Source organism: Xiphias gladius, chromosome 8 (assembly GCF_016859285.1).
Source record: "Xiphias gladius isolate SHS-SW01 ecotype Sanya breed wild chromosome 8, ASM1685928v1, whole genome shotgun sequence".
In the NCBI taxonomy this organism is placed as follows: domain Eukaryota; kingdom Metazoa; phylum Chordata; class Actinopteri; order Istiophoriformes; family Xiphiidae; genus Xiphias; species Xiphias gladius.
The window spans coordinates 7,681,857-7,708,098 of record NC_053407.1 but is presented as its reverse complement, the minus strand read 5'-3'; the positions used below and the strand labels follow the sequence as shown (position 1 = coordinate 7,708,098).

Sequence of the window (26,242 nt, the reverse complement as noted above, 5' to 3'; positions counted from 1 at the left end):
AACATGCATAGAGTGCCGATACAGAAAAATTTAACCAAACACTGACATGGTTAGGATGCCATATTGGCATTTAAATACAAGATCTGTATTTTACTGTAGACAAGGAAGTGATCATTCCAAAGAGACTCAGTTTATTTTTTCCCCGCAAATAATCACCCCTTTCTTTCTTGCAGACCCAAACAATGGGTTTCAATCCTAGTCTCTAGGACCCAGACTACTGCTGGGTTCTATCCTACCAGCTAGTTAATTTCATTTAATTGCATTCACTGTGCATCCCAGGTGTGATTTGGTCCCTCATTATACAGCTAGAATAAAAATCAGCAGGGCTCTGTGACTCAAGGGCTGGTAGAAAACCACTCTTCTGAAACGTATGCTTTTAGGTGAAAATTATTAGTCTTTATTGTGCATGTTGCTGTGGCTTTCATTTAGTAATGAAATTTGTATTTTTAACATTTTCTTTAGTTTAACTGCAGGATTTGATTTTGATTTATTGTGTGCCTCTGCGGATGATGTAAGAATAAAACAGGGTGTCTGGGTTTCGTATTGGAGAGTTTGCGTTTGTGGTGTGTTTTTTTTTTTTGTGTGTGTGTGAGAATGTGCAGTTATTCCTGGCAAAGGGACAGTCTGTGACTCAGAGATAATGGTTCTCTGTAGAGTGAGTGTGTACGTGTGTTTGTTTGTGTGTCTATGAGTGACTACAGCTATATCCTGCTGATGGGTGTGTGTTTGTCTGTGTTTGATTTTGTGTGTAAAAGAAAGAGAGACTGCGAGTTGATGGCGCACACATACTATTTACCACTGTCGTACTATTCAATAAATACCCCAGCACACACACTCACACTAATACACACTCTGCGCCCTAAGCACCCATGGGAGTTGCCTGCTTTCATTAGGCCTGCTGCTTCTTTCCGTCGTGGTGGGGGTGGTGTATTGTAGAGAAGGAGAAAGGAGATGTAAGGGAGTTTTGTAAGAAATTAGACAAAAATGAGGAAGAAAGATGAACACTGTCTGATTTATAAAACTGTGTACAGCTAGTTTAACATAGATATACTTACCTGAAAACAGTGGTTATATGTGAGAACTACTTGCGTCACATTCACATTTTCAGATAGTTTTAAAAACTTTTTTATTTCAAACCAAAATACACTGAAGAACATTTTTCTGTTGTTAGACAGAGTAATGGGTATAAAATACTGACCATAAATGCTGCTTGTAAACCAAGGTGAACAATATCTCCTGTGCTGCTGCACTGAAATGTCTGTTAATTCGCGGTTTTATGCTTGTGACCACATAAATATACATACAGGTTAAAGAAAATAGCTGTATTGTGTTTTCTACTGACATAAAGTTAGGCGCATAAGTATGTGGAAAGTGACATTTTTTTCTATTTTTGTATCTGTGCACCACCATGATGGATTTGAAACAAAGCCATCAAGATGTAATTGAAGCATGGACTTTCAGCTTTAATTCAAGGGGGTTTAACAAAAATATTGCAATAACCATTTAGGAATTACAGCCATTTTTGGACATAGTCCCTCATTTTAAGAGGCTCAAAAGTCATTGGACAGTTGAGTGAAAATCAGTTTCATGGCCAGGTGTGGCTTGTTCCCTTGTGATTTCATGACAAATTTAGCAGATAAAAGGTCTGGAGTTGGTTCGAAATGTTGAATTTGCATTTGGTAGCTGTTGGTGCGAGCTCTGAATATGCGGTCCAAAGAGGTGTTGATGACAAATAAAGGAGGTCATCATTAGGCTAAAAAAACTAAACTGAACTGTCAGACAGATGGCAGAAAATTTAGGATGGGCAAAATCAACAATTGGTACATTCTTAAAGAGAAGGAAAACACTGGCAAGCTTAGCAACACCAAAAGGCCTGGAAGACCACAGAAGTCAACTAAAGTGGATGATCACAGAATTCTTTCCTTGGTGAGAAAAAACCCCTTCACAGCATCTGGCCAGGTCAAGAACAATCTTGAGAAGGCAGGCGTATCATTGTCAAGGTCTACAATCAAAAAATGCCTTGATGAATGTAAATACAGAGGGTTTACCACAAGGTGCAAACCACTGTTAACACTCTGGAACTCTGGAAGGGCTCATGATCCAAAGCATACCACATCATCTGTCAAACATGGTGGAGGCGATGTTATGGCATGGGTATGTATGGCTGCCAATGGAACTGGGTCACTGGTGATTATTGATGATGTGACTGCTGATAGAAGTAGCAGGATGAATTCTGAAGTGTATAGAAACATACTCTCTGCTCAGATTCGGCCAAATAGTGCAAAACTGATAGGACGGTGCTTCACGGTACGGATGCTAGTTTAGTGTGGATGGAAGGGCAAATAGAGAGGAACAGATTTGTTGTCAAATTTAGCCAACCAAGTGTGTGCACCTGTACTTTTGGTACTGACTCACTGAGAATGTATTATTTTAGACTTGCCTTTGTACTGAAAATCTTAGCGTCATTGCTTCATGACATGATTGTAAGAACACATGCAAGCGCACACAAATTGACAGACACACACTGTGGCCTAGTCAGGGGGTCTGTTTCCACAGTTTGAGAATTGTAATGATCACAACAGCCACTGTATCTAGTTGGAGCTCAGAGTGAGAGTACTCTTTTTAAGGCCCCCCCACCTTCTTCTGTCTGAGATCCATTAGAGGACACGTAATTATCCTGTTCATGTGTGGAATGAGGTAGGTAGGTAGGGTGCACCATACAGAACCACGCACAAATAGAGACACCACCAACTGTGTAAACCTCTGTCACCCTTTCATGTTCCTCTGTTCTGACACCCATCTATCTCTCTTTATCCCACTGCAAAGGGATTGAGGATTGAAGACCAAATAAAAAGAATGCATAGACAAAAAGAAAACAAGTACTCAAAGATGTTAGATGTTGATGTTAAGACTGTCTACATAATTACCAAAAGGTGTTTGCTGTGTGGCATGCGACTCTTGAAATTATTTTGCAGTTACAGTATGTGGTGCATCATAACTACAGTTCCAAATTTAAAATTAAAAGCATTTATATATATGTTTGAAGTCTTTTTTTTTCTTTCTTTTTTTTTTACTTATAAAAGAGTTAAGGAATAACATGAGTAGTTGAAAAATAAATTAGGCAACATGTAATTATTTGTCCAAACATCCTATAGTTCTGACTGTGATCATAATCACCTTTGTCATTGAGTTTAACTAATTGAATCAGGCTGCATACATTGTAAGTTGATGTGCAGCGTACTTAAACAGAGCAACAAAAAGCATAAAAAAGTGGTTGTGCTCTTTTTTCAGGTGTTCTATTCCAAAGAGCACGTTTTCATTCTGCTGAAGCAGCTGTGGCAGATCTAATTCTGTGCTTTCCATTTACTGAAGTTATTAGAGAAACTATCTGAGAAACTATCCCATCACATCCTGGTTATATCGAGTAGAAGTGTTGTCAGTCATACAACAGGACTGCACATATTTACATTCCAGCACGCACGCATGTACTGTATGTATGTGTATTTTTATATTTGTGCATTTATTTATGTATCAAGTTAGTTTGCCTCCGGTATGTGCGCATCTGTGTAAGTTTGCATGCGTACCCGTATCTAAGTATGTTTGTGTGTGAGTACAAAATGACCAGCGTGTAAGTGTTCATAGATGCGTTGTGTATATGTGAGCATGCATGCGTGTGTGTGTCTGTGTTTTGTCAGCCAAGGGGCCACTTTCTCTCCCTGACCAGACGGTGCTCTCACCACTGGACAGATGGCCAACACCCTCCCTCTCGTCTTACCCATCCCTACATCTATCCCTCTTTTTCTCCCTCCATCACTGTCTTCCTCTCCAGCAGCCCCCTAAACACCCCATCACCTCAATCCCCTGTTCCCCACCTCCCAGCATCCCTTTATCCCTCTTTTCCCACCACACCTCTCCCATATAAATCAGAGTGGAATGCAGCCTTTGCACCTCACTTTGATCTTGCTCATGCTTGATCACAAACACACTTTCTCTCCTAAACACGTAGACTAAGCTATTGTGTCTTTTTTCGTTTTTTGTTTTACTGGACGTGTAATGATCACATGGAAAGCCAGTGGAATGGTTTTTGATTGTACTTGCACAGGTATTTGGATGCTGAGCTGTGAACCGTGTTTTGTTTGACTTTTTTCTAATAATAAAACTGTATAAATGAAGAGCAAACAATAGCATATGATAATAGAGAAATGCATTTTATTGAGCTTACACACTTAAAATAAGGTTTGAAGGCCCCTATTGGATGAAACTGAATTAGAGTTTAATCCTTTTTGACCCACAACTGCACTCACTACAAGAAGTCTATTTTTCAGTAAAAGTAATGAAGATTATTGATTCTCTGTAATGGTCAGCACTTCAAATTTAGTAACAGGGCTTTAACTTTACTGAGTAACACATGTCTTAAGTGCATGTACTATACACAAAGAACAGAAGAACAATGCAATAGCACTGCAGTGAATCCTCTGCAAACTCTTTTCAGTTTCAGTTCTCTGTTTAATCAACTCTGTTGTCATTTTGGAGACTATATAAGTGATTATGCGGTACAAAATTGCTTTATTGTAGTAAGATATTCACTTTTTTTTTTTTTTTTTACCCTTTGCCCATTGTTTTACTGGCATCTTGTTCTCCATGTTCGTCATTATTCACTACAGTTAACTTAAAATATTGTTAGACTGATTGGATTTTGGTCTGGTTACTAATTCTGCTGGTGATTTAAGGTTAAATGATTTGAGACAGAAGACAGTGGATCCTTGTTGCAGACATAGTCAATAGGGGAACAACATAAAAAGTTAATTTCTTTCACCTAATCTGTAGGCATTTAAGTTCAGTCAGCATTTCCCCTCCATACTTCCCTCACTCTTTTCAACCATCTTTCACCCAGACTTTGTTTTTGTCCTTCCTTTCATCTCTTACTCTGACTGTATGTCACTCTCCCATGCCTCTTCCCTCCTCTCCTCTCCTCTCCTCTCCTCTCCTCTTCGCTCTCAAGCCAGTGTCTTCAGTGTCAGTCCTATTGGATCCTCAGCGTTTATAATGTGATAATAAGGTGTGAAAATGGAGATACAATGGAGCAGTGAGGATTGCGCCGACACAGCCTTCCACTGGTCCCCTCTCACAATCTGCCTCCCTGCTACCAGGACACACACATTCACACACACTCTGTCACATGCTAAAGTGATGTTCCACACTCTCAGTACGATTAAGTCAAGTGACACATGTCATTGGTAAAATGTTGCTGGTAGAAAGACATTGAAAACATAATTTCTGCAGGTAAAAACGAGCCCAAAATGACAAACTAAGTCATAATAAATAAGGGAAGGAAAACAAATATTTCAATGAGATCTTTGTCCAGGCTTTGCTGTATAAATGTGAAAACAACTTCAAGCAAGTGTCAGGAAAATTAAAGACAACAAATGACTTGGGTGATACCAGGTCATGGCTTGTAAATCAGTAACTACAAGAGCTCAAAAATCAACTTTATGTTACATGTTTTTTACCTTATTGATTTCCCTCCATTTATGACTGAATATTTGGGAAATTTAAAATGAAGTAGTCTTAGTGTATTTCCATGAAAAATCCTGAGAGTCTGTATAGTGGAATGTAATGATTAGCATTGTGGTTATATATTGTTTGTATCCTCAGAAGTTCCAGCATCTGACAGAGAGGCAGAGCCCAAAGAAGGTCAGAGGGCAAGTGCTGAAGATGGAGAACAAGAGGAGCATGATGACCGTGATGAACGAGATCATGATGATGACTTAGATGACGAGTCCATCTTCACCTGTGACAACTGTCAGCAGGACTTCGACTGTCTGGCCGAGCTCACTGAACACAGAACCAACCACTGCCCAGCTGGTAAGATTGTTAATGTGGACTGTGATTTTGTTTGTGTATTCTAATTGACCAGGCTCACATCACTGTGTATTTTTGACCTCTTTCACAAAACCATGGGTATAGACCAGCTAAATGTCCAAAATCATGATATGTCAAAGATACATAATGCACTTGGAGGCCTGTACACTTTATTGGATAGTGTGCTAACATGGTCATTGCCAAAGGTTAAAGATGGATAACATAATACTTTGATTTGTGGGTAAAAAAGATAATTGTCACGGGAAAAATAATAGGAAGAGGAAAAATATGAAAAGGAACCAAAACAAAGGAAAGGGAAACGTAGCTGTTTGTGGTCAGATGAGTTACATTTATTATTTGCAACACTTAAGGACAACTCATATGGTTATTACGACAATTGAAGAGATTTTCAGAAAATTCAACTTCAACTCTTTTTTTAAAATCAAAATCAATATCCAATCAGTACTGCGTACATCCAGCTACACTCAATAACTGAAGGGATTTCTTAGTTTGATACTCTACTAAACTAAAGCTTTTTTAATATCTGTTTTATAGTTGTGCTGTATGTTTTTCAGTGGGTAGGATACTATGCTTTCAGTCTAAGATACAGATGAAATGGTTTAGTTGCATCATGCAGAATCACGAGTCTTAAAGGTTCCTGGGTGACTCAGTCCCTCCCCTGTTTCTGAATACCTATAGCTATTGGATTCAGTTATACCCGTATGTCCCACAGGGACAGACTTGTGCACACACGTGCACACACATACACACTCACAAAAGCCATTATTAGTACTGGTGTAATTAATGGAGGGGCTGAAAGGAACGCGGCGGGGGCATCTGGTTCCTACAGATTAATCCAAATGCTCGCTTAACAATCCAGCACACGCACACACACACACACACACACACACACACACACACACACACACACACACACACACACACACACACACACACACACAAGCATAAACACTTTCTTGCTACTGCAAAGCAGTCTGCTTCTTAGCAAGTGTGTGCGTATTTACTTTTGATAGGGGATGACCAAAAGAAATGGGTGGAGGGCTTTGTTTAAACTGGTAAAGACAGTGTTTCCCAGAGACTGTGTAATGTAGATGATAAGAGCCCTGCCGTAGCAACCTCTTATGCACCCGCTGGCTCGACATCCAACCCCACTTACAGTGTTAGGGAGATACTTGGAGATGCAGTAATAAAGGAATGGTGTTTGTCTTTATAGATACTCTGCGGTGAAGAGCAATAGAAAATATGTAGTGAAACAGAGAGGGAGGACAGGTGACAAAGGTCCCTGTCCTGTACAGTTTAATTATGTTATACAGTATACAACTGAAATGCCACATTCTGGTGGCCTGATGGTCTATTATAACTAGAATTTACTGGAGATATGTAAATAATGTCAATGCAAACAATAGGATTACTACAGGAATACTTAAAAGAGTGCTCTGAGGCTCAAAATGAGTGTTTTACTGTTCTTGACTCGTTCCAATTAAGTGTTGTTATACTGGGCTGACTGTAGTGTAGAATCAGTTTAATCCTGCACTAACTCAAAGTAAGCCATGATGTAGTTTACCATACATGTACTGGTAATTGCTTTCTTTTTCTTTATAATGGGAGACCCGTTTATGCTTTTTATAATTTTTTTGTTTTTTTGTTCCCTCTCTACCTGGCCCATAAGTCGCACGCACGCACGCACGCCAAACGCACACAGTCATTTACTTCTGCATGCAGTGACACATTCAGACACAAATACAGTAGACACTTAGAGAATCACATCACCAACAGCACAGGGCTGCTACCAGAGTGCAGGATGTGGCCTGTGATTTCAGCACAGGAGTCTGGGGAGGGCTACATGTTGCTGAGTGAGAAAGCTGAGGGAGGAAGGGGAGGGTGAGAGGGAGCGCAGAAGAAAGAAATGAAATGAAATGATAAAACATGTTTTTCCCCGGAGAAAGAATGGTTGAGATTGCAGAGTAATCCCACAGCTTGGCTGAATGTGTGCACTCTCATGGAGGAGGCTTGTGTACTTGGGTTTATGTATATTGGCGTTTGCTGTTGTGTATATGGTTGTACATGTGTGTATTTGTCTGATGAGTGTGTGTATGTGAAAATGCAGGGGAGTGTATGTGTGTATGAAGTTAGTGGTAGGACCACGGCTTTCTGGGTATTATTGAGGAGAAGGCTAAATTAAAAAACATGGACTAAAGAATCCTTTTAAGTTCTCTGGTGGAGACCCCTGGGAGCCAGTTTAGTAGGAGAGCATGGGACGCGCGCGCACACACACACACACACACACACACACACACACACACACACACACACGTACACACACACACACACACACGTACACACGTACACACGTACACACACACACGTACACACACACACACACACGTACACACACGTACACACACGTACACACACACAATAAACACACGCCACTCAAGATCTGCATGAGAGAGTTAATGTGTTCATGCATTTTGTAGCTTGGTGGTGTGTGTTTGTCCCAGAGCAGAACCAAACAACTCAGACATCAGCCATCTTGGTTGGGGGTGACAGACGGGGGCCATCTTGCCAGAAGTAGCTAGCTATGATATAGCTGTGATGTTGACTTGCTGTTGGCTTTGCATCAGAATGAAAAAAACAAATTTATGACCAGAATACATACAGAAGTCAAACCAAAACCAAAAATCCCAATCTATCGTCACCACAAAACATTGCTGAGTAAACACTGGTATGAAGACGCAACAGAGTTCCCTAAGCAAGCCAGAAGAATTGAACAACTTAACTTGAAATTCACATGGAGGAACTAACCTCGCATGATGTAAAGAACTTCACGTAAGTCAAAGATAGTTGTTGTTTTTCTTACTTCTTATTTCAAGGAAAAACTAATTTGCATTTAACATAATGTTGTAGTCCCAAGGTCTATATTTAGAGTCTTTGCAGTACATTTAAGCACCTTAAGGCCTCAAAACATTTACATTTTAAATAGGTGTAATACATGTAAAAGCTTTTTGTTTAGTTCAACAATGAACAAGTTTTTGATCGTAACCTAAAAAAAGAAAAAAAAAAAACAAGTGTTTAATTGTTACAGGGAATTAAATGAAATGATGTTGCATGTGAACAAGTCTTTACTTATTAGCTCCAATGTAACAAAAATACTCGAAATGCTTATTCTACAGCATGATGCAATTGTGCTGAATCTCTGCAACATGAATTTTTAACATTTCAGTCTTTGGTGGTTATCTCTTAAAGTTTCCTGAAGACATGTTGTCCACTGTCAGCGATCAATTATTGAATAATATCTGTACATTTGTAAGTCCCAGGTGCTGGCTTGAGAATCGAGTTAGTGCTGAATTCTCTGTAGAAAAAGCGCTGGTATCTGTAATGCTAACTATACTTTTGAAGCAAATGGATCCCAAGTTAGCAGCTAGCTATGGCTATAACATTGAATGGGTCCCAGGTGCGAGAGTGAAGTACCAAGTAATTCAGTGCCACTCTAGCAGAAGGCCTATAAAGAGGCACCATTAATTTGAGTGGAAATTGGACAAACACACACACACACACACACACACACACACACACACACACACACACACACACACACACACACACACACACACACACACACACAGTGGCACATATCAATGACACACAAATGTGTGTACACCCACTCAAACATGCACATACCCACAGACCCAACACATCTGGTTAATGTAATGCCACATTAATGTGCATGAGCTTGACTGCTCAGCTGGTTGTGTGTGTGTGATTGAGATTATGTGCCCCAATGACAATACCATTGTAATTCTGTTCCTGATCTGATGGCTCTGTTTTTAAATTGTGGACAAGAAACCCAGTATATGTGTGTGTGTGTGTGTGTGTGTGTGTGTGTGTGTGTCAGTGTGTGTCTTCAGTAATTTCTGTATATGTTGTTGTAAGTACTGTAGTTAGTTATCAATAGTTGTCAACAGTGATGCACTGTGCATGTATACTGAATTTATAAAATATGTAGTGCATCCCAGTATTTTCCAAAAGAACTATAAACTGCAGTTTTCATTGTAAAAGAAATTGTGAATTATTCTACATGGTTTAGAGGCTCTCTTCAAACTTACTTGCTGAGGGGCTTATAGTGTGTAATATGTGTATGTATAAGTTGTGTCTACTACTTTTAGTACATATGGGTCTATATCCTGTGTGTGTACAGTATGTGTGAGAGAGACAGAGTGAGATTGCGAGTCGGGGGAGTGTCGATGGGTCTCAGTAGGAGTCAGAATGTGGAGCAGAGGCTCCCTGAGGAGAGGAGAAGCGGAAAAAAACCTCCTACAGATCAAATGGAGAACATTCTCTGGCCCTGCTTTGCCACATGAACACACACACACACACACACACACACACGCACACACAGAGACACAAACAAACACACACAGACAGACACAAACACACAGACACACAAATCCCATTACGGAATCCCAAAAGCTATCTTACCGGCCACAACCTTCCTAGGTTGGGTCATTGTGATGTGTTTAGAGCTTTAAACACACACATTTTTAAAATGGCTATGGAGGCCTTTTGTGTGTGCAGCCACTGTCTATTTAATTTAGTTATATAAAAAAAGCTGCCTGGTACACCGACACTTAAGCACACATGCACATGTCATTAGTGTCGACACACTCATGTTAGGTGTGAGTGAGAAGGGCGAGAGAATGAGAGATTTTTTAAAGATGTCAGTAAAAACCACTTGAGGGAGAAGAGGAAGTGATGAGAAGGTAGGCACCAAGTAGCTGTCAGTCAAGGCAGGGGGGCAGAAACTGGCTTCTAAGTGACAAATAGCAACTAATTAACCCAGCTAGTCGCTTCTTACATGGTGAAATGGTGTGGGTGTAGAATTGTTTGTACGTGTGTGTTGGTGTGTGTGTGTGCGTGTGTGTGTATATGTGTGAGAGGATGTTTTGGCATTGTGAGGACATTTTGGATGGTCCTCACAATTTCAAAGGGCTGTGTGAAGGTTAAGCCTTTTTTTAGGATTCAGGTCAGAATTAGGGCTGGGGTTAAGCATTTATATGTGATGGTTAATGTTAGGGTAAGTGGGCTAGGGAATTACGTGCGTGCGTGCGTGCGTGCATGTGCGTGAGAGCAAGATACTGTGCATATTCTTTCCGAAGGTATTTGTGAGGTCTCTGTTAATTGAGCACATACAGCTGCACTCTCGTCTATTCGCTTTCCTCTCTTAGTAGGGGAGAGGAGAGGTTACTAGGGAGCCTGTTTAGCTGGGAGGGAGGGGGAGACGGAGAAAGAAATGTGGGAGGAACTGAAGGGGAGTGGAAAGGAATAACGGGGGACAGGATGAAGATGGGTGAGGGCCCGAAAGTGGAGGTAAAACTTAGAGTGTGCAGAGAGGAGGTGAAAGACGGAGGAAAGGGAAGAGGAGTAAACATGGGGCAGGGAGGAGAAGCGCGTCTGTTAGCACAGGGGCCCTTGGGTGACTGGTTTGCCTCCCACGGGACAGTTCCCCACTGCTAAACTCTTACCGTCTGTCGCAACCCGCTGTCACACACAACACACGCACAACACATTCAGAGAATCACCCTCTCAAGCAGAGAACTACACACACACACCACATACACCTCACTGTGTCTATCATCAGGATAGCAGCTGAGTCCTGTGAGGCCAAGACTCTTATTAAAACCACAGATCACTTTCTACAAGAGAGGGAGAGAAGGAGAGGTAGGAGGGATGTAATCTGAAACAAAATTACAGAGAGCCTCCTGCACTCTGGCCTGCCACTTACTGTGTGTCTGTGTGGGTGTGTGTGTGTGTTTTTAGTCTGGTAGCTGCTGTTGATTGACAAAATAAATATCACGCTCTAAGTCGTTTCCTTTATGTTCTCTCCTTTTTTGTTTTTTTTCCCCTGTTGGCTTTCATCCTCTTAGCTCCTGTCTTTTTCCCTCTCTCTCCCTCTTGCCCTCTTCATCACCATGTGCCCCTCTTCCCTTTTTCTGCCCCATCTCCACACTTCCCTCCCTCCTTTCTCCCACCTCCCTTCCTTCCCTCTGTGTCTCTGTACCCGGGGGTGGCCCGAAGATTCCTGTGCTAAGCCCTTGGCATACATACAAGTGCACAACACACACACAGACACAGCTGGCTGCTGCTCAGGTTTTCCAGGGAGAGAGCAGGAGCCCGGCACCAGACGAGAGGGGGATGGAGAGAGGAGAGCAGTAGAAGACATGGAGGGGGGAGTACAACATGCAGAGAAGGAGAGGGAGGGATGGAGGGATGACAGGGAGGGGGTGAGATGGAGAAGGGTTGTTGTGAAGTCATTTTTCATCAGAGGGTTCATTTTTCACTGCGGAGTTCTCCCACTCTCTACATCGCTCTATTTCTCTTCATCTGTCCTCTCCTCCTCTCATTCCCCTCCCTTGATCCCGCTTTGTCTCTCTTTATCTTCCCCTTTTCCTCTTTTTCCTGTCGTCCTTTCTCTCCCCCTTCTCTTCCCCCCACCTCTCTCTTTCTCTCTCCCTCTTGCCTAAACTCTTTACATCCTCTCTCTGCCTCCGTCTCTCTCTTTCAGCCTAGTTTCTCCTTTATGAAATATGGATGGGAGCAGTTTTGGGTGCGCTGAGAGGTTTACAGTCGGAGGGAGGGAGGGATTGGAACTTGGGAACTGGTAAGGGAAGGAGGGAGGGAAAGACAGAAGGGGGGGCTTGTGTCTCAGTAGACGTGCCTTGTGCATGCACCTAAACACCTCACTGAGCAATCTGTCAACATGTCAGCAACACATGTTTGGTAAAAAAGAGAGAGAGCGGTTGGAAGCAGAGAGGAAAGTGTGAAAAAAATCTCTTCTCCTCCAGTGGGAGTAATGGCTCCCACCAGGGCTCTGGAAATGCTTTGAATTCAGCAGATTTCTATTGCGGGGTCCTCCCCCGGGGGTGTCTTTTTACAATGCCTGCATCTCAGAAATTTGAGCCCAAGGACCCCTGGGGGCGTCCTTTCATAATGCCTGAAAATGTAGGGTTATATTGTGTGCTCTTCCCCATGGGGCTTTTATTAATACCTGTATTCACTGCCACTGGAAATTACACAGGCGGCACTGCAGGGGCCCGCGCTCGCTCCAGGAAGGGAGAAAGACTCTGCAGGGACGTTTTCTCTCTTCTCTCTTTTCTCTTCCCTTCTTTCCCCCCTTTCCCCCCCCTTCTCCCCTTTCTTCCTCCTCCCTCTCGTGCTACTTTGACTCTCTTCCCTTTTTTCTTACTTAATGCAAGAGTGAAAAAGAAGAATTTGCCAAAGGACACAAGAAAGTGTGTTGTGTGTGTGTTGGCACCAGCTAACCCCCTTGTATTCAGTCCTACTTTGCTCAGAGGAAAAGAAACACTCGATTAAAAATGTAACTTCCCTCTTCCCCTCTTCTTTCTCTCTCATCTCTCCCCTTTCCTTCTCTCTGTCCTTGTGTGCCTGTGTGTAGATCTTGCAGAGAGTAAATATTTGTGTGTGTGTGTGTCTGTGTGTTTGAGAGTGTATTTGTATGTGTGTGTGTGCATGTAGATAGGAAAAAGCCTCAATCTATAGTCCAGTGCAGTGTGTGTGATTTTTGCTCACTGTGTAAGGTGTAGACAGAGACGACTGATTCTAAACATTCATTAGAATTCTTCAGCCAAAGGGTGAAGCTTCCCTGTGTGCGTCAGTGTTTGTATGTGTATTTATTGAACAAACATTTAAACTGTCAGATTATAGAAATATAAATTTACATATCTTTGAATAAATAACATTTGTCTGATCTCTCCAATCAGACTGTTTAGATTTCAGATTTGGGTGCTGTATGCCAGTTTCAGTCTAAACTTGACTTTCCATTTCATCCACTATAAGAAGATCCTGTACTTCTGTGACCAATTAACCTTTAGATGCACTCAAGTGAAAGTGTTGCTTATGGTAATGTTTGAGTTTCAAGAGTATTTTTCAGTACAATATCGCTATAAACACTACTTTGTTTGTTTATTTGTACTGATGTTTTTCATAAGCTTAACCTATCAAATCAGAATCAGAAAGGTAGGCTCAATCACTATATAGATTGTTATTTGTAATTTTTTCATCATTTATTATTTATTGCAGCCTGACCTCAACTGACTTCTAGACATGACCACTTTTGAGAAGAGATGAGGCCACGGTCCAATTATAAATGAGGTCCTTAAAATGCTCAACATGTTTGAAATGTCAGCATGCTTGTTAAAGTTGTTTTTGCATAACATGCTATTGATTACTTTCAAACTACAGATGAGTAACAAATGAAAGAGAAACATAACTATTGCAGATGCTTCCACACAGGTGCAATTCATGGTACAATTAAGCAATTAACATCCCATCATGCTTTGTGGCATGTATAACAATGCTGAGCAGGTCCAGTTCATTCTGATTTTGTATCAAGATAGCAAGAGGAAAAGATCTAAGTGATTTTGAAAAAGGGTTCATTGTTGGGGCATGGATGGCAAGAACTTCAGTCAGAAAGGCTGTTTAGCTGGCTAGGCTAGTTTTTCAATAGGAACAGTGACTAAAGTGACATCTGCATTTAGATCTGTGGGAAAGACATCAGTAAAAAGCATTTTAAATTGTGGTCGACAGCACACATTTGATGAGCGTGATGCTCTTGCATTAGTGCAATATGTAAGAAAAACAGAAGACCAACTCTTCCTCGCTCGACAGAATTTCACAGCAGGACGTGATCAGACTGTGTCAGCAAGAACAGTCAGTTGACAGTTACACAGAGAGGGATAATATAGTAGAGTTGCATGCATAAACCATCATATAGATAAATTTGAGAGTTCAATGGTACAAAAACCATAGACAACTGGTCTACAGAGGTCTGGAAAAAAGTGTTATGGTCAAATGAGTCATCCTTCACCATATTCTTGACAAGTGGGCGAGTGCATATGTGGCGTACACCAAGAGCTTGGTCCAGGCTTGAATGCTTGACCCCTAGAGTGAGGGGATCCGGTGGCTCTGTTGTTATTTTGCTTGTATGGTTTGGGTTCACTTGTCCCCTTAGGGGGAAGGGTCACTACAAATCAATACACTACTTGAACTGGCTTAAAGCTTGTTCATATCTTTCTTAGTTAGAAATGATTCCAGTACACATTGTTTAGCTCTTTCTGCTATCTAGCGGGGCTTTGCGCAGGGGTGTAAAGTACATGTACAACCCCATCACTGAGTTTTTAGAAATGCTTGATCCCACATTTTGTGGGTTTCTATGTCTATCTGTTTGTTTGTGTATCATAATTGTGTTTTGGTATGGGGAATGTAGCCTTGTTTGCATGTCATCGTGTGTCTGAACATGCACGTACAGTATGTGTGCCCCTGTGTATGTATCTATTTATGTGTGTGTGTGTGTGTGTGTGTGTGTGTGTGTGTGTGTGTGTGTGTGTGTGTGTGTGTGTGTGTGTGTGTGTGAGTATGTATGTTTTCATGTCTCTATCAGTTTGTGTGTGAACAGGTCAGGATAGAGTTGTCATGGGGCCATGTGGGGGCCTCTTCCGTCTATGTGTGTCTATGTGAGGGGGATGTCTGGATAATGAGGAACAGGCCATTCCCTTGGATTCCTGCACCCTTGCAGGAATAACCAGGACCCCCAGAACCCCCCCCACGCCCCCTCACTTCCCCGCCGACACCTGGGACTTTTTTCTCTTTTTTTACTGCCTGTTTCTCCCTCTCTGCTTCTTCTTTGGAGTGGAAGATGCATCCTCCCACCATTTGATACACTTCTTCTTTTTAAGTGGAAGATGCATCCTCCCTCCATTTGATACACTTCCCCTCTCTGCCTTTCTGCCTTTTATACCTCTCTTTTCCCATTCTTTGTCCACTCCCGTCCTCCCTCATTCTCATTCCTTCTCTAGACAACTGGGACCCCAAGTCATATACCTCCCATTCATGCCTCCTCTCCTCCTCTCCTCTCCTCTCCTCTCCTCTACTGTTTTTCTCAGAGAACACAGACCACAATGTCTGCCTCCTATCCTCCCTCCCTCCTTGCTGTCCCTTCCTGCTGTGTTCTCAAACTCAAAACTGACCGCATCCCTTCCTATCGCCCTCTCTCTCCCTTCCCCCATACCCTCCCTCCATTCTCTCCCCATCTTCTCTGTTCCCTGTGGAGCTGGCCCCGAAGCTCTGATCCCTTCCTCCATCCCCCCAAACTCCCCCACTGTGCCCTCCCAAGACACACACACGCACATACATGCACATACACACACACACCCTGTGGCGACTGGCCCCAAAGCAGCCCCTGTTTGTCTCCCTCCCTCTGTTTTTCCACTCTTTCTTTCTCCGTTTCCCCACCTCTGTCTCCCACACCCTGTTTGATGCTTTAGATTTGTTATGCACTTCACTTAGGCTGTTTTTCTTACATTGGTATTTTGAAAGCAACAATTAATTGCATTGTACAACTTTACCCAGTACCTTTTTGGGTGAGTAGTTGCTTGTTTTGCATAATGACTTCATGTAGGTTACACACTTAATTGTATGTGTCCCTTGCAGTAGTAATTTAGACTTTTTGCAATAATGTAATTCACCGATGCTGTTGGTTGCTGCTGTTTATTTGCAGTGCGTCTGTCTTGCATTCCTTTTTGTTGGTAATCCTCTCCGGGAAGTTGCGGGTTAGAACCTTCATCATAAAACTGTAGTATATTTTTACCAAATCATCACAATCCTACTTGTAAATTTGAGCAGCTGAGCTGAGAACAGAACATGAACTTCATCATTATTAAATCACCACTAGATCACTTTGCAAGTTTTCTTTTGAGGAAAAATTGAGAGGTGACTGAAAATTATGAACTTTGTTTTTTCTGAGATATTTTGTTTTTCAATTCTAAACGTTCTACTTGTCAGTCATTTTATCAGCTTCTGTAAATACGTATTCCCTTCTTATTGTGCTTGTGTCAGTTGAGGTCTTATTACTAATAGAAAACTGAGGATTTACTATATATAGTGGCCATGTGGACTAGACTAGCACTGATGCTTTGCTGTATTGGAATGAGTGCAAACACTGTCACCTATTTTGTGACTTTTAATCCGTGTCCATAAAGGACAGATGTTACCCATGTCAGGACACTTGAATACAAGACAGCCATCATTAATGTTATTAGTAACAACTGTTCTTTTCCTTCTATGACAAGTCAAAATGTCTGCTGTGAAAAAAGCCTATTGTTCTTTTTTCTGTTATTAGTATTAATGACCTAAACCATGCCCCATTTTTTCCTTGATTTTGAATTTCTGGTTGTACTACTATAAAACATATGATGAAAAAATCTAAATATATGATATAAGATTGTGAAAATAGAAATATATATCATATAAATATATGAAATTTACTATAATAACCCACTAGATGCTGAATTGAGTAAAAAAATCCAACCAGGTGTGCAGGCACATGCACACAGATCTACACACACACAGTCACATACTTATTTGTTAGGACACTCTTTGACATAATGCTTTCTCTAGCCCCTTACCCTAACCTCAACCAACTAAATGCCTAACCCCAGACTTTACTAACCGTAACCTAAACCTAATTCTAACCTGAAACCTCAAACCAAGTCATAACCCTCAAAAAGCCCTTTGAAGTTTTGAGGACCGTCCAAAATGTCCTCACTCCATAAGGTCTATAACTCAAACTTGTCCTCAGAAAGGTGGAAGTACAAGTGTACAGACACACACACGCACACAGACACACACACAGACACACACACACACCCACAGACACATGCACACAGTTTCAGTCACAGACAGTGGTGGCAAAGGGCAGTGTACCACAGGGAGAAGGCCTATAATAGTTTTAACCCAGCGCTCAGGTGTGACTCGCCTTTGTCCAGCCAAATGTCAGAGAAAAGAACAACTCTGGGGAGAGAGGGAGGGAAGAGGGTGGGCAGAGGGAAGGACGAAGCAGAGTGGAGAAGAGGATGAAGGGAGAGCGAGTCAGAGAGAGTGGAAATGCAGAAAAGGGGAGTGCGGTGCACAGTAGACGGAGGAGGATTCATATACAGTATATAAGAGAAGGAGGGAGGGGTGTTTGTGTAGACCAAGGCAGTATTACTTCATAGACTGATCTAACTGTCTGTGAAAAATGGATATTTCAGATCTGGCTGACTCTAGCTAATCAGACAGTCAGATGAATGCCAAGCTTTCTTTTCTCAATAAATTAGCTAGGTTGCTGTATTTTTATCTAAATAAATTACTTACTTTTTGTTAACCAACTGTGCGCCTGACTGTTATGTCCAGGAATTGAGTGGCTGTTTTTGCCAGGCTGTCTCAAGAGCTCCCTAGGGGGGGCAGCAGGACCAACTCTGCCAGCCTCTCTCTCACACTCCCATTTACCCCCACCCCTGTGCTGAACACACACGCTCACACACTGACGTCAGCTGCTCTAGGCCTTCTCTCCTGGGTGCTAGCAGAACCCTTTGTTTCCCTCCCCCTGTTCCCTCCCTGCCTCCCTTCCTCCCTCCTCTCCATCTCTCCTTCCACCCCTCCTCACTCCTCTCCCTGTCCTTTGTCCCTAGAAATAGCTGTCCTGCTTACTGCCTGATTGGAATTCACTGCACTATGGGAAGTCACAGGGGAGGGCCATTGTCAAGTGTGTGTTTGTGTGTGCACATGTGTGTAAGTGTGTCTTTTTTTTTTTTGTTAAATGATCATGAGTGCATGCAGATTTCTTGTGGATGCGTTGCTTGTGTGTGCAGGTGCGTATCGATGAGATGTGGCGCTTGCTGTTGGGTGTCGAGAATCTGTTTAGAAGGGAAATAACTAGAGCTAAATTGAAAAAAATTCTGTGGCAGGTTTATATAGAAAAGATTTTTATATCCTACGTAAAGATTTGATTGTGATGTTTATTAAAACATGATCGCCAAATGTTATAAGGCCTAATGCAGGACCATGTTGATCGCCGAAACATTTAAATAACATAAAAGAGAGCACATTTCTGGCAAAAGACCAGTCTTTTGTTTATGTCTTGCTTTCAATCACTAAGTTCTGTCGATCCTCTATAATAATTAGTTCATACAGCATATAGAGAATTTATTTAATTGAAGTTATTTAATTTTTTGTGGAACAGCTACCCAAATATTTGATTAATTATAACACTAGTTAGAATGAAGTGAGTTCAGGTGAGAGAAGCATGGATTCATGAATGTGTATACGTACAACATATTTTTTTCTTTGATATATTTTTTCATTATACATGGTATATGCATGTCTGTGTGTGTGCATTTTTGAACATTTTGTATGTAGTCTTTTCTTGAGTGCGTTTTCTAGGTGTAAGGGGAATGCATGTGCGTGTGTGTTCATGCGTGCTTCTGCTCTCAGCATGAATCCTTGAATTGGGGTTAAGGAACAAGAGAATTCCTCCTTCGTATTCCCTCCTTTCCTTTCTTCCCATCTCCTTCTCTCTCTCTCTCCCTTCGTTTTTGTCTCTCTCTCTCACCCGTGCAAGTGGGATGTCTTGAAATATTAACCAATCTGCTCTTCATTTTTCAAATCTGATAAAAACACACTGCTAAATAAGTCAGGAGCGAGGCCTGCCGGGGAGCACAGCAAGATGGGGCACTCAAATAAACAACAAAAAAACACAAACAACAACAATAAAGAAAGGGAACGATGGAGAGGGGAAGAGGGGAAAGAGGAGGGGAAACTCTTGTACTGCATTAGGCAGCCTGAGTCGCTCCAATGGCCTCCATCCATCTATCCATCTATCCATTCATCCATCCATCTAGCTGTCTCTTCATCCCATTTTTATTATGTCAATTTTTTCTTTCCCCTTTCTCTCTCCACTTTCTGTCCTTTGTCTCTCCTTGTCTTTTTCTCTTTTAACTTTTTTTTTACTCCAATGAGTGCAGCTCAATTGGATGTGTGCATTTGTTTGTGTACTCAGTGTGTGTTTTGGGGGTTTAAAGTAATGGATTCAGGGTAGGGCTGACCTGAATACCATTTTGGGGCTTCAAAACTAGGGGTTTGTGAGAGTTACCTGCGAATATTCCAAGCGTCGGCCAGTGGTAGCACAGTGCGACGAGGAAAACAATCAGACTTAAACATTACACTTTTGCATGCAGGTCACACTAACATCAGCCATAATGGAAAAAAGAAAAGTCTGCAAGATGGCTAAGCTTTTACATTTTTCGGGTGATTTGCAAAACTCGCTGTAGATTTATGATACAGCAGTTTTCTTTGGTATATCTGGCCCTCGACTTTTGGGGGGTCATCTTCACAAATTTGAAAGTTAATCTAGACGCTTGACTTTTTCAACATCTTGCTAGCATAGTTGTAACTTGTAAGAATGTCACGTGGTCACGTGTCACTGTCCCTGTGTCAGTGCTAGTAACTTTAGATGAGAGCTGTGACATCCAAAACTGTCACTAAGCTTAAATGTCCTCATGAGAATAACTAATAATAATTCATGCTGAAGCATAATGAATAATTATGGATGGAATTTTTGTGGTAATATATAATTATACTACTAATACTACTACTACTAATAATATTAATAGTAATAATAATAATAATAATAATACTACAAATAATAATAGTAATACTAATAAAGGTATTATTATTATTATTATTATTATTATTATTATTATTAGTAGTAGTAGTAGTAGTAGTAGTAGTAGTAGTAGTAGTAGTCGTCATAATAATAATAATATTACAATTACTGGGGGGGGGGGTTCTGTGGTTGACTGTGGCTACCTTGGCAATGCTGTTGGCTGGTGGCCAGAAGGAGTGCCCAGCTTGAGTAATGAACTCCCCCAGGAAGATGCACTGCTACAAGGGCCTGATTCCATCCCTTGCTCCCCTCAGTCTCTCTGTTCCTGGGATAGTGTTGGGTCTAGGGTGATTTTGATGGGGGAATGGGTGGTGGGTAAAGGGCGTTAGAGGGTTTTGGTTGGTAGGGTGAAAGGATATTTTTCCCCCTTGTTGGCTGCCAAGCCATGTGGCCTGCAAGAGCAGATAAAATTATGTGTGTGTGTGTGTGAATGTGAGTCAAGAACTGCTTGGGCTTGTGTACAGTAATTTGTATGCGCCTGCGTTTTGAGTGTATGTGGATATTTGGTGTGTGTGTGGGAGTTTGTCCTCAGAGAATAGTGTGTGTGGTGGGGGGTGCAGTGACAGCTGCGGGGATGGGGGGGGGGCTGAGCTGACTGCTCGCTGGCTGATAAGTGGGGCTTCTAATCAGAAACATGACGAGAAGACTAATAATTCTGCTGTGCATCATGCACACTCATAAACGCACAGAAGCTCATAGAAGAGAGGCAGTGTGAGAAAAAGTTAAGGAAAGCTAGATAGGGCTGTGGGACACTCCTGGAGGAGATTTAGATGGTGTGTGTGTGTGTGTGTGTGTGTGTGTGTGTGTGTGTGTGTGTATGTGAGAGAGTATGCGTGCACACTGAAGGAAGTGGGGATTCACAAAGTTAAGAAAAGAGACATAGGTATGGATGTGTGCAGCCCAAAAGATACATTTTTGAGTCTAAATCACCAATGGTGTGTCAAGTGTGTGCCAGTGGCTTTAAATGACATATGTTAAATATTATGTACCACTATGCTGAGTCAATGGTGTGGTAAGGTAGGCTTTGTAAAATAGACTTTTATGGAATTAACCCTCTGCCTTAACTTTCCCTTATCACTTCACTCACATTTACATTGTTTACTTTAGCGAAATACATTGAGGAAAATTTTTGCCCTATCAGCTGAGATATGACCTCATTTACAGAGATAGGGCTGTATAGATTTGAAACTACTGTATGATAAACTGTTTTCCTGTCAGATATTTTGACACTTACTTGCAGGAAAAACACGGGTGTAACTGATAACATGGCTCCGTTCCTCTGAGCTATCATGCACATTAGCAGGGTTCTAGATGTGAAACAATCAAATATAATGTAGCTGTTATCAATGTCACTAATTACACACATTCTTTACCATTTACATGTCAAATGTCTGCCTTGAAAAAAGCCTGCACCGGATCTTTACAGTTTCAAACTGGTTCTGAATGTACCAAACTTCTCTTTCATTTCCTGAATTGGATTATTTGACTGATTATATAGGTGTAATGCCATCGCTACGTCGGCTATTTTCCGTCAAGAAAAAGACATGTAATTTTTAGTTTTTTGATACACTGAAACATACTGAAAAGAGCGTTAGAGCGTGGGCAGGTAGCCTTCCACTCAACCCCTCACTGGAGGACAGGCTCACAGTATAATGTGCTCACAATCTACCAATACAAAATGTTTTGCTAATGTCCTTCCTGCATACTCACCTCCGCATGCGACAGATTTAGCTTCTCCTAACAGACAAAATCAGTCTCCATTAAATCCATTCCAGCAGTATAATGTGTTTTTCTTCCTCTCTCCTGATGTAATAATAGCCCCCACCAGCCCTTAATTATTCATATTTTAGTAATACAATCCAAGTTAACGGTTCAAACATTAGTACATAATAAAACTCCCGAGGCTTCGCTTTTAATTTAATTCCTCCGTTTAAATTAATTTTGGGGCATGCTTGTGCTTTTAGCTTGCTCCTCCGCAGAGGGGAGGGGGTTAGAAAGATATAGAGGAGAGATGACGGGAAGGAGGGAGAGAGAGATGGAGGAATGAGGGCTTGCTCAGGGAGATGGATCTGCTGCAGGTGGGAGAACAGCCATACAGGTGTGGAGTGTGTACATGGTGGGGGCACTGAATAATACAGAGGGCGACAGAGAGGCAGACGGAGCCAGGAAAAGAAAAAAGAAGTTTCTCTAATGGCCAACCCTTTAAAGTAGAAGGAAGTTAATCAAATGTACACATGTAATAACAAAACAATACTGTTACCTCCATGCGTAATAAAGAATATTGAATCCAGACAGTATTCTGAGACTATTAGGATAAACAGTTGTTGCATTATTGTTCAGGTTTTGTCCAGAACAAACTGGAAATCTATCTTGTAGTTTTGATAGCCTTAAGCAAAGGACAACCAGGACACTAGCAGCTGGACGCTGACAGATAGAGGGGGAAAAAAAGAGGGTTGACCAAAGGGGGTGGTAGTGAGTATGTGAAGAGAGAGAGATTTTAGAGGGATGGAGGGATACACAGACGCATGGGGTAGGATAGAGGGACAAACAGAAGGGGAGGAAGAGAAAGAGATTAGCCGTGCTGATTCTAGGGGGTCCCCTCTAAAGGCATGAAAGCACAATGAACCCCAGTCAGTCAAAGAGGTATTTCCATTTCTCTGCTCTCACCGCTCTATTAGACTGTTTGTGTCCTCTGTCAGTCATGTGCGTGTGCATGTGTGCATGGAGACACGGAGACAGGGCTAAAGTTTGACTATGCTCATGTTTGACTTTGTGTCATGTGTGCGCAAATGTTCAGCTGCATGTCTACAGCTATGTGTGTGTGTGTGTGTGTGTGTGTGTGTGTGTTTGTTTGTGTGTGTGTGTGTGTGTGTGTGTGTGTGTGTGTGTGTGTGTGTGTGTGTGTTTGAAGTCAGTGTGGTGCTTTACAATAGTTTGGGTCCCAGAGCAATCCGCTTTTCTGCTGCGGAGACCAGCCAGTCAGTGGTCTCCATTGATCTTCACCTCTCCTGACACTCCCGACCCCACTGTGTGTGTGTGTGTGTATCCCTGTGTGTGTATCCCATTTTCTGTGAGCGCTCACATGCGTGTTTGCTCATGTTTTAAATTGTATTTGTGCCTTAGTGTTTTTATGACACCCCCTTTCTTCACTTTTACCTTTCTATTATGACAAATTGTAGGTATTGTTTTACGCATGTTATAAAAGCATGTTTTTCTGAATGCTGTTTCAGTGTTTGTGGTGTTTTGTCTGTAACTTTAAGTATTTGTATGTGTGAGTCTTTCATGTTTTGTTTTTCCTGTTGGGCAGTCACAGTGGGGAGATGACAGTGGTGTGGTGTGTGTGTGTGTGTGTGTGTGTGTGTGTGTGTGTGTGTGTGCGTGTGTGCGCGCGTGCATGTAGAAAGGAGTAATTTCCCCTCAAAACACTCCTTCATTCCACAGCCATACTTGGGCTACGAATGCACATAAGCACACATGAACGCTCACACACACGCGCACACACACACACAAAGCCACACATGGCTCAGCTTGGCGGATGTAGGCTGTAATTACGGGACCCCCTGGCCTCTCTCTCTCTGTCTTTCTCCCTCTCTGCCATGCAGACCTCTCCCCCCTTTGATCTGTTTCATGTCACCAGCTCTCACACAAGCATACACACACACGTTTTTTTTCTTACCAAATCCACCTTTGTTTCTGTCTGTGCGTCCCTCCCTGTGTGTGTCTGAGCGCCACTCTTTGTTGCAGCCAATGTGTGGTCTTTAATTCACACAGGAGCCTCTTTTCTGGACGGTTTATTTTGAAACCTCTCCTCCTTTACTGTCACATTGAACTTGATACTTTGGGATTATTCCCTTTCTAACTGACCTGTCTGTGTGTGTTGGCATATTTATGTCTCTTTGTCTGTATGTATTTTGATAAGTAAAACCTGGCAGCCACTAAAGAAGAAATAAGCTATTTGTGCAGTGTGTGGAAGTGTCAAACATGAAGTTAGCTGCCTTCTGTAAAACGCGCACACACACATATTATGGACTGTTCAGGTTTAATTACCACAGTAATCAATTACCTCCTACCTTTAATGTGTTTGTGTGTGTTTTGATATTGTACATCTTTTGTTACTTTTGTTAATGCACACCTATGTGTCACTGAACATGTTTGTGGTACTGTGTATGTGTATGTGCCTCCCACCTATGTGTCCATCACTGAATCTTTTCTTCTTTTTTTAAAATTATTTTTGTTCTTGTGCCCCCCCGTAGTTCCCTTTCTTTCTCTCATTGTATCTCCTTCACCTCTTTACCTTTTCCCTCATTTTGCCCTTTCTCTTTCTCTCTGTCCTTGACCCTCAGCTGGTAATATTGTCTTTCTCAAGGGAGTGAAAGGTTTTATGCATGAGTAATTATTCTACAGCACATGCTTTCTGTCCAGGTGGCATGAAAGTGAGCAAAAGAGTGTATATACCTGTATATTTGTGTCTGCATTACTAACACATCCAGGACATAACTTAAAAACTATATACATACTGTACAATTGTACATGAAGACTTACAATAACAAAATTTAGAGATAATTAGAGCCTATACATGTATAAAACCATTTACAGTTTATGTTGCACTTGAAAGGTTTCAGGTCTCTTGTAAAGACCTCAGTCAGTCAATATGAATGTGATTAAATACCTTCAGATGAAATGGACAGGAAAGCCTGCACCGACTTGACCTTGGTGCCAGAGCGAATGAAAAAAAGCCTTAATGCAGTTCAGCTTTTTGACTTATAGTTATTACGTTTTGATACTTGAATATTTTGTGAACATTTCTTAATAGGGGAGTACTTGTAAATACTGGAGTAGATTCAAGCAAAAATGGAGGTTAAAAGCTTTACCACCAATCACCTCTGAATCAGGGTTTCAAGGTTATTTTTTACCAAAAAGGGAGTGTATTTGTTAACTCTGTTAAACTTGACTGAAGCGCGCACGCACACGCGCACACTCGCGCGCGCACACACACACACACACACACACACAGACACACACACACACACACAGTCGTGTCTCCATGACTTGAGAGGACAATTGATTTACTTACGTAACTACTACCTGCCTAACCGTAACCCTTATCCTAACCTTAAAACATGTCTTCACCTTAAAGATTAATGATTTACATTATTAGGACTATACAGACTATAACAGTCCCCATAACACATGTGACTGTATAAACAGTTTTATCAGATTTAGGTCCCCATAACAACAGTCTTACCAGGACCCCACATGCACACACACACACATGCACTCACATGCACACACATGCACACACACACACACATGCACACAAACATACGCACACACATACACACACCAAATTTATGATTAAAAATGAGTCAGAAATTCATTTGGCATTCAATCTGAATGTTCCTTCATATTTTTGCCTCCTTATTTTGGATGAGATGACATTTGTCAGTGCTTGCATGTGTTTTTGTGTATGTTTATGCACATTTCATTCTGAATATAGTGTGTGTGTCTATCCCAGTGTGCATTCTCTCTCTCCATCTCTCTTGCCGTCTGTGCCTCTAATCCCAGAGTGTGTCACTAATGGCAGGTCCAGGTGTTCTGCTCTGCTCTGCTCATCCCTTGGGGAATCCTCTTCAGTGTGTGCGTGCATGTGTGTGTATGCATGTATTCTTCTCATTGGGGAGTTTAGGAGTTATGAGTAGGGGGCTGTCCAGGATCCCGTCCTACAGAAGGGAAGGGAGTGAAGGGGAGCAGTGGGTAGGCGGTACCCGCCTCTCGCAGCTTGCTCTTGGGCTTCCCTTGGGC

General features: G+C 41.8%; 1 protein-coding gene across 1 annotated transcript in view; it reads left to right on the top strand.

The window, feature by feature from the left end:
* The window catches only part of LOC120792842 (zinc finger protein 423-like), a 68,826-nt gene that overhangs the window by 33,283 nt on the left and 9,301 nt on the right, over nt 1-26,242 (top strand). Inside the window, exon 3 of the mRNA XM_040132210.1 lies at nt 5,656-5,865. Within this exon, the coding sequence (XP_039988144.1) occupies nt 5,656-5,865 (210 nt within the window). The remainder of the gene's footprint in view (nt 1-5,655; nt 5,866-26,242) is intronic.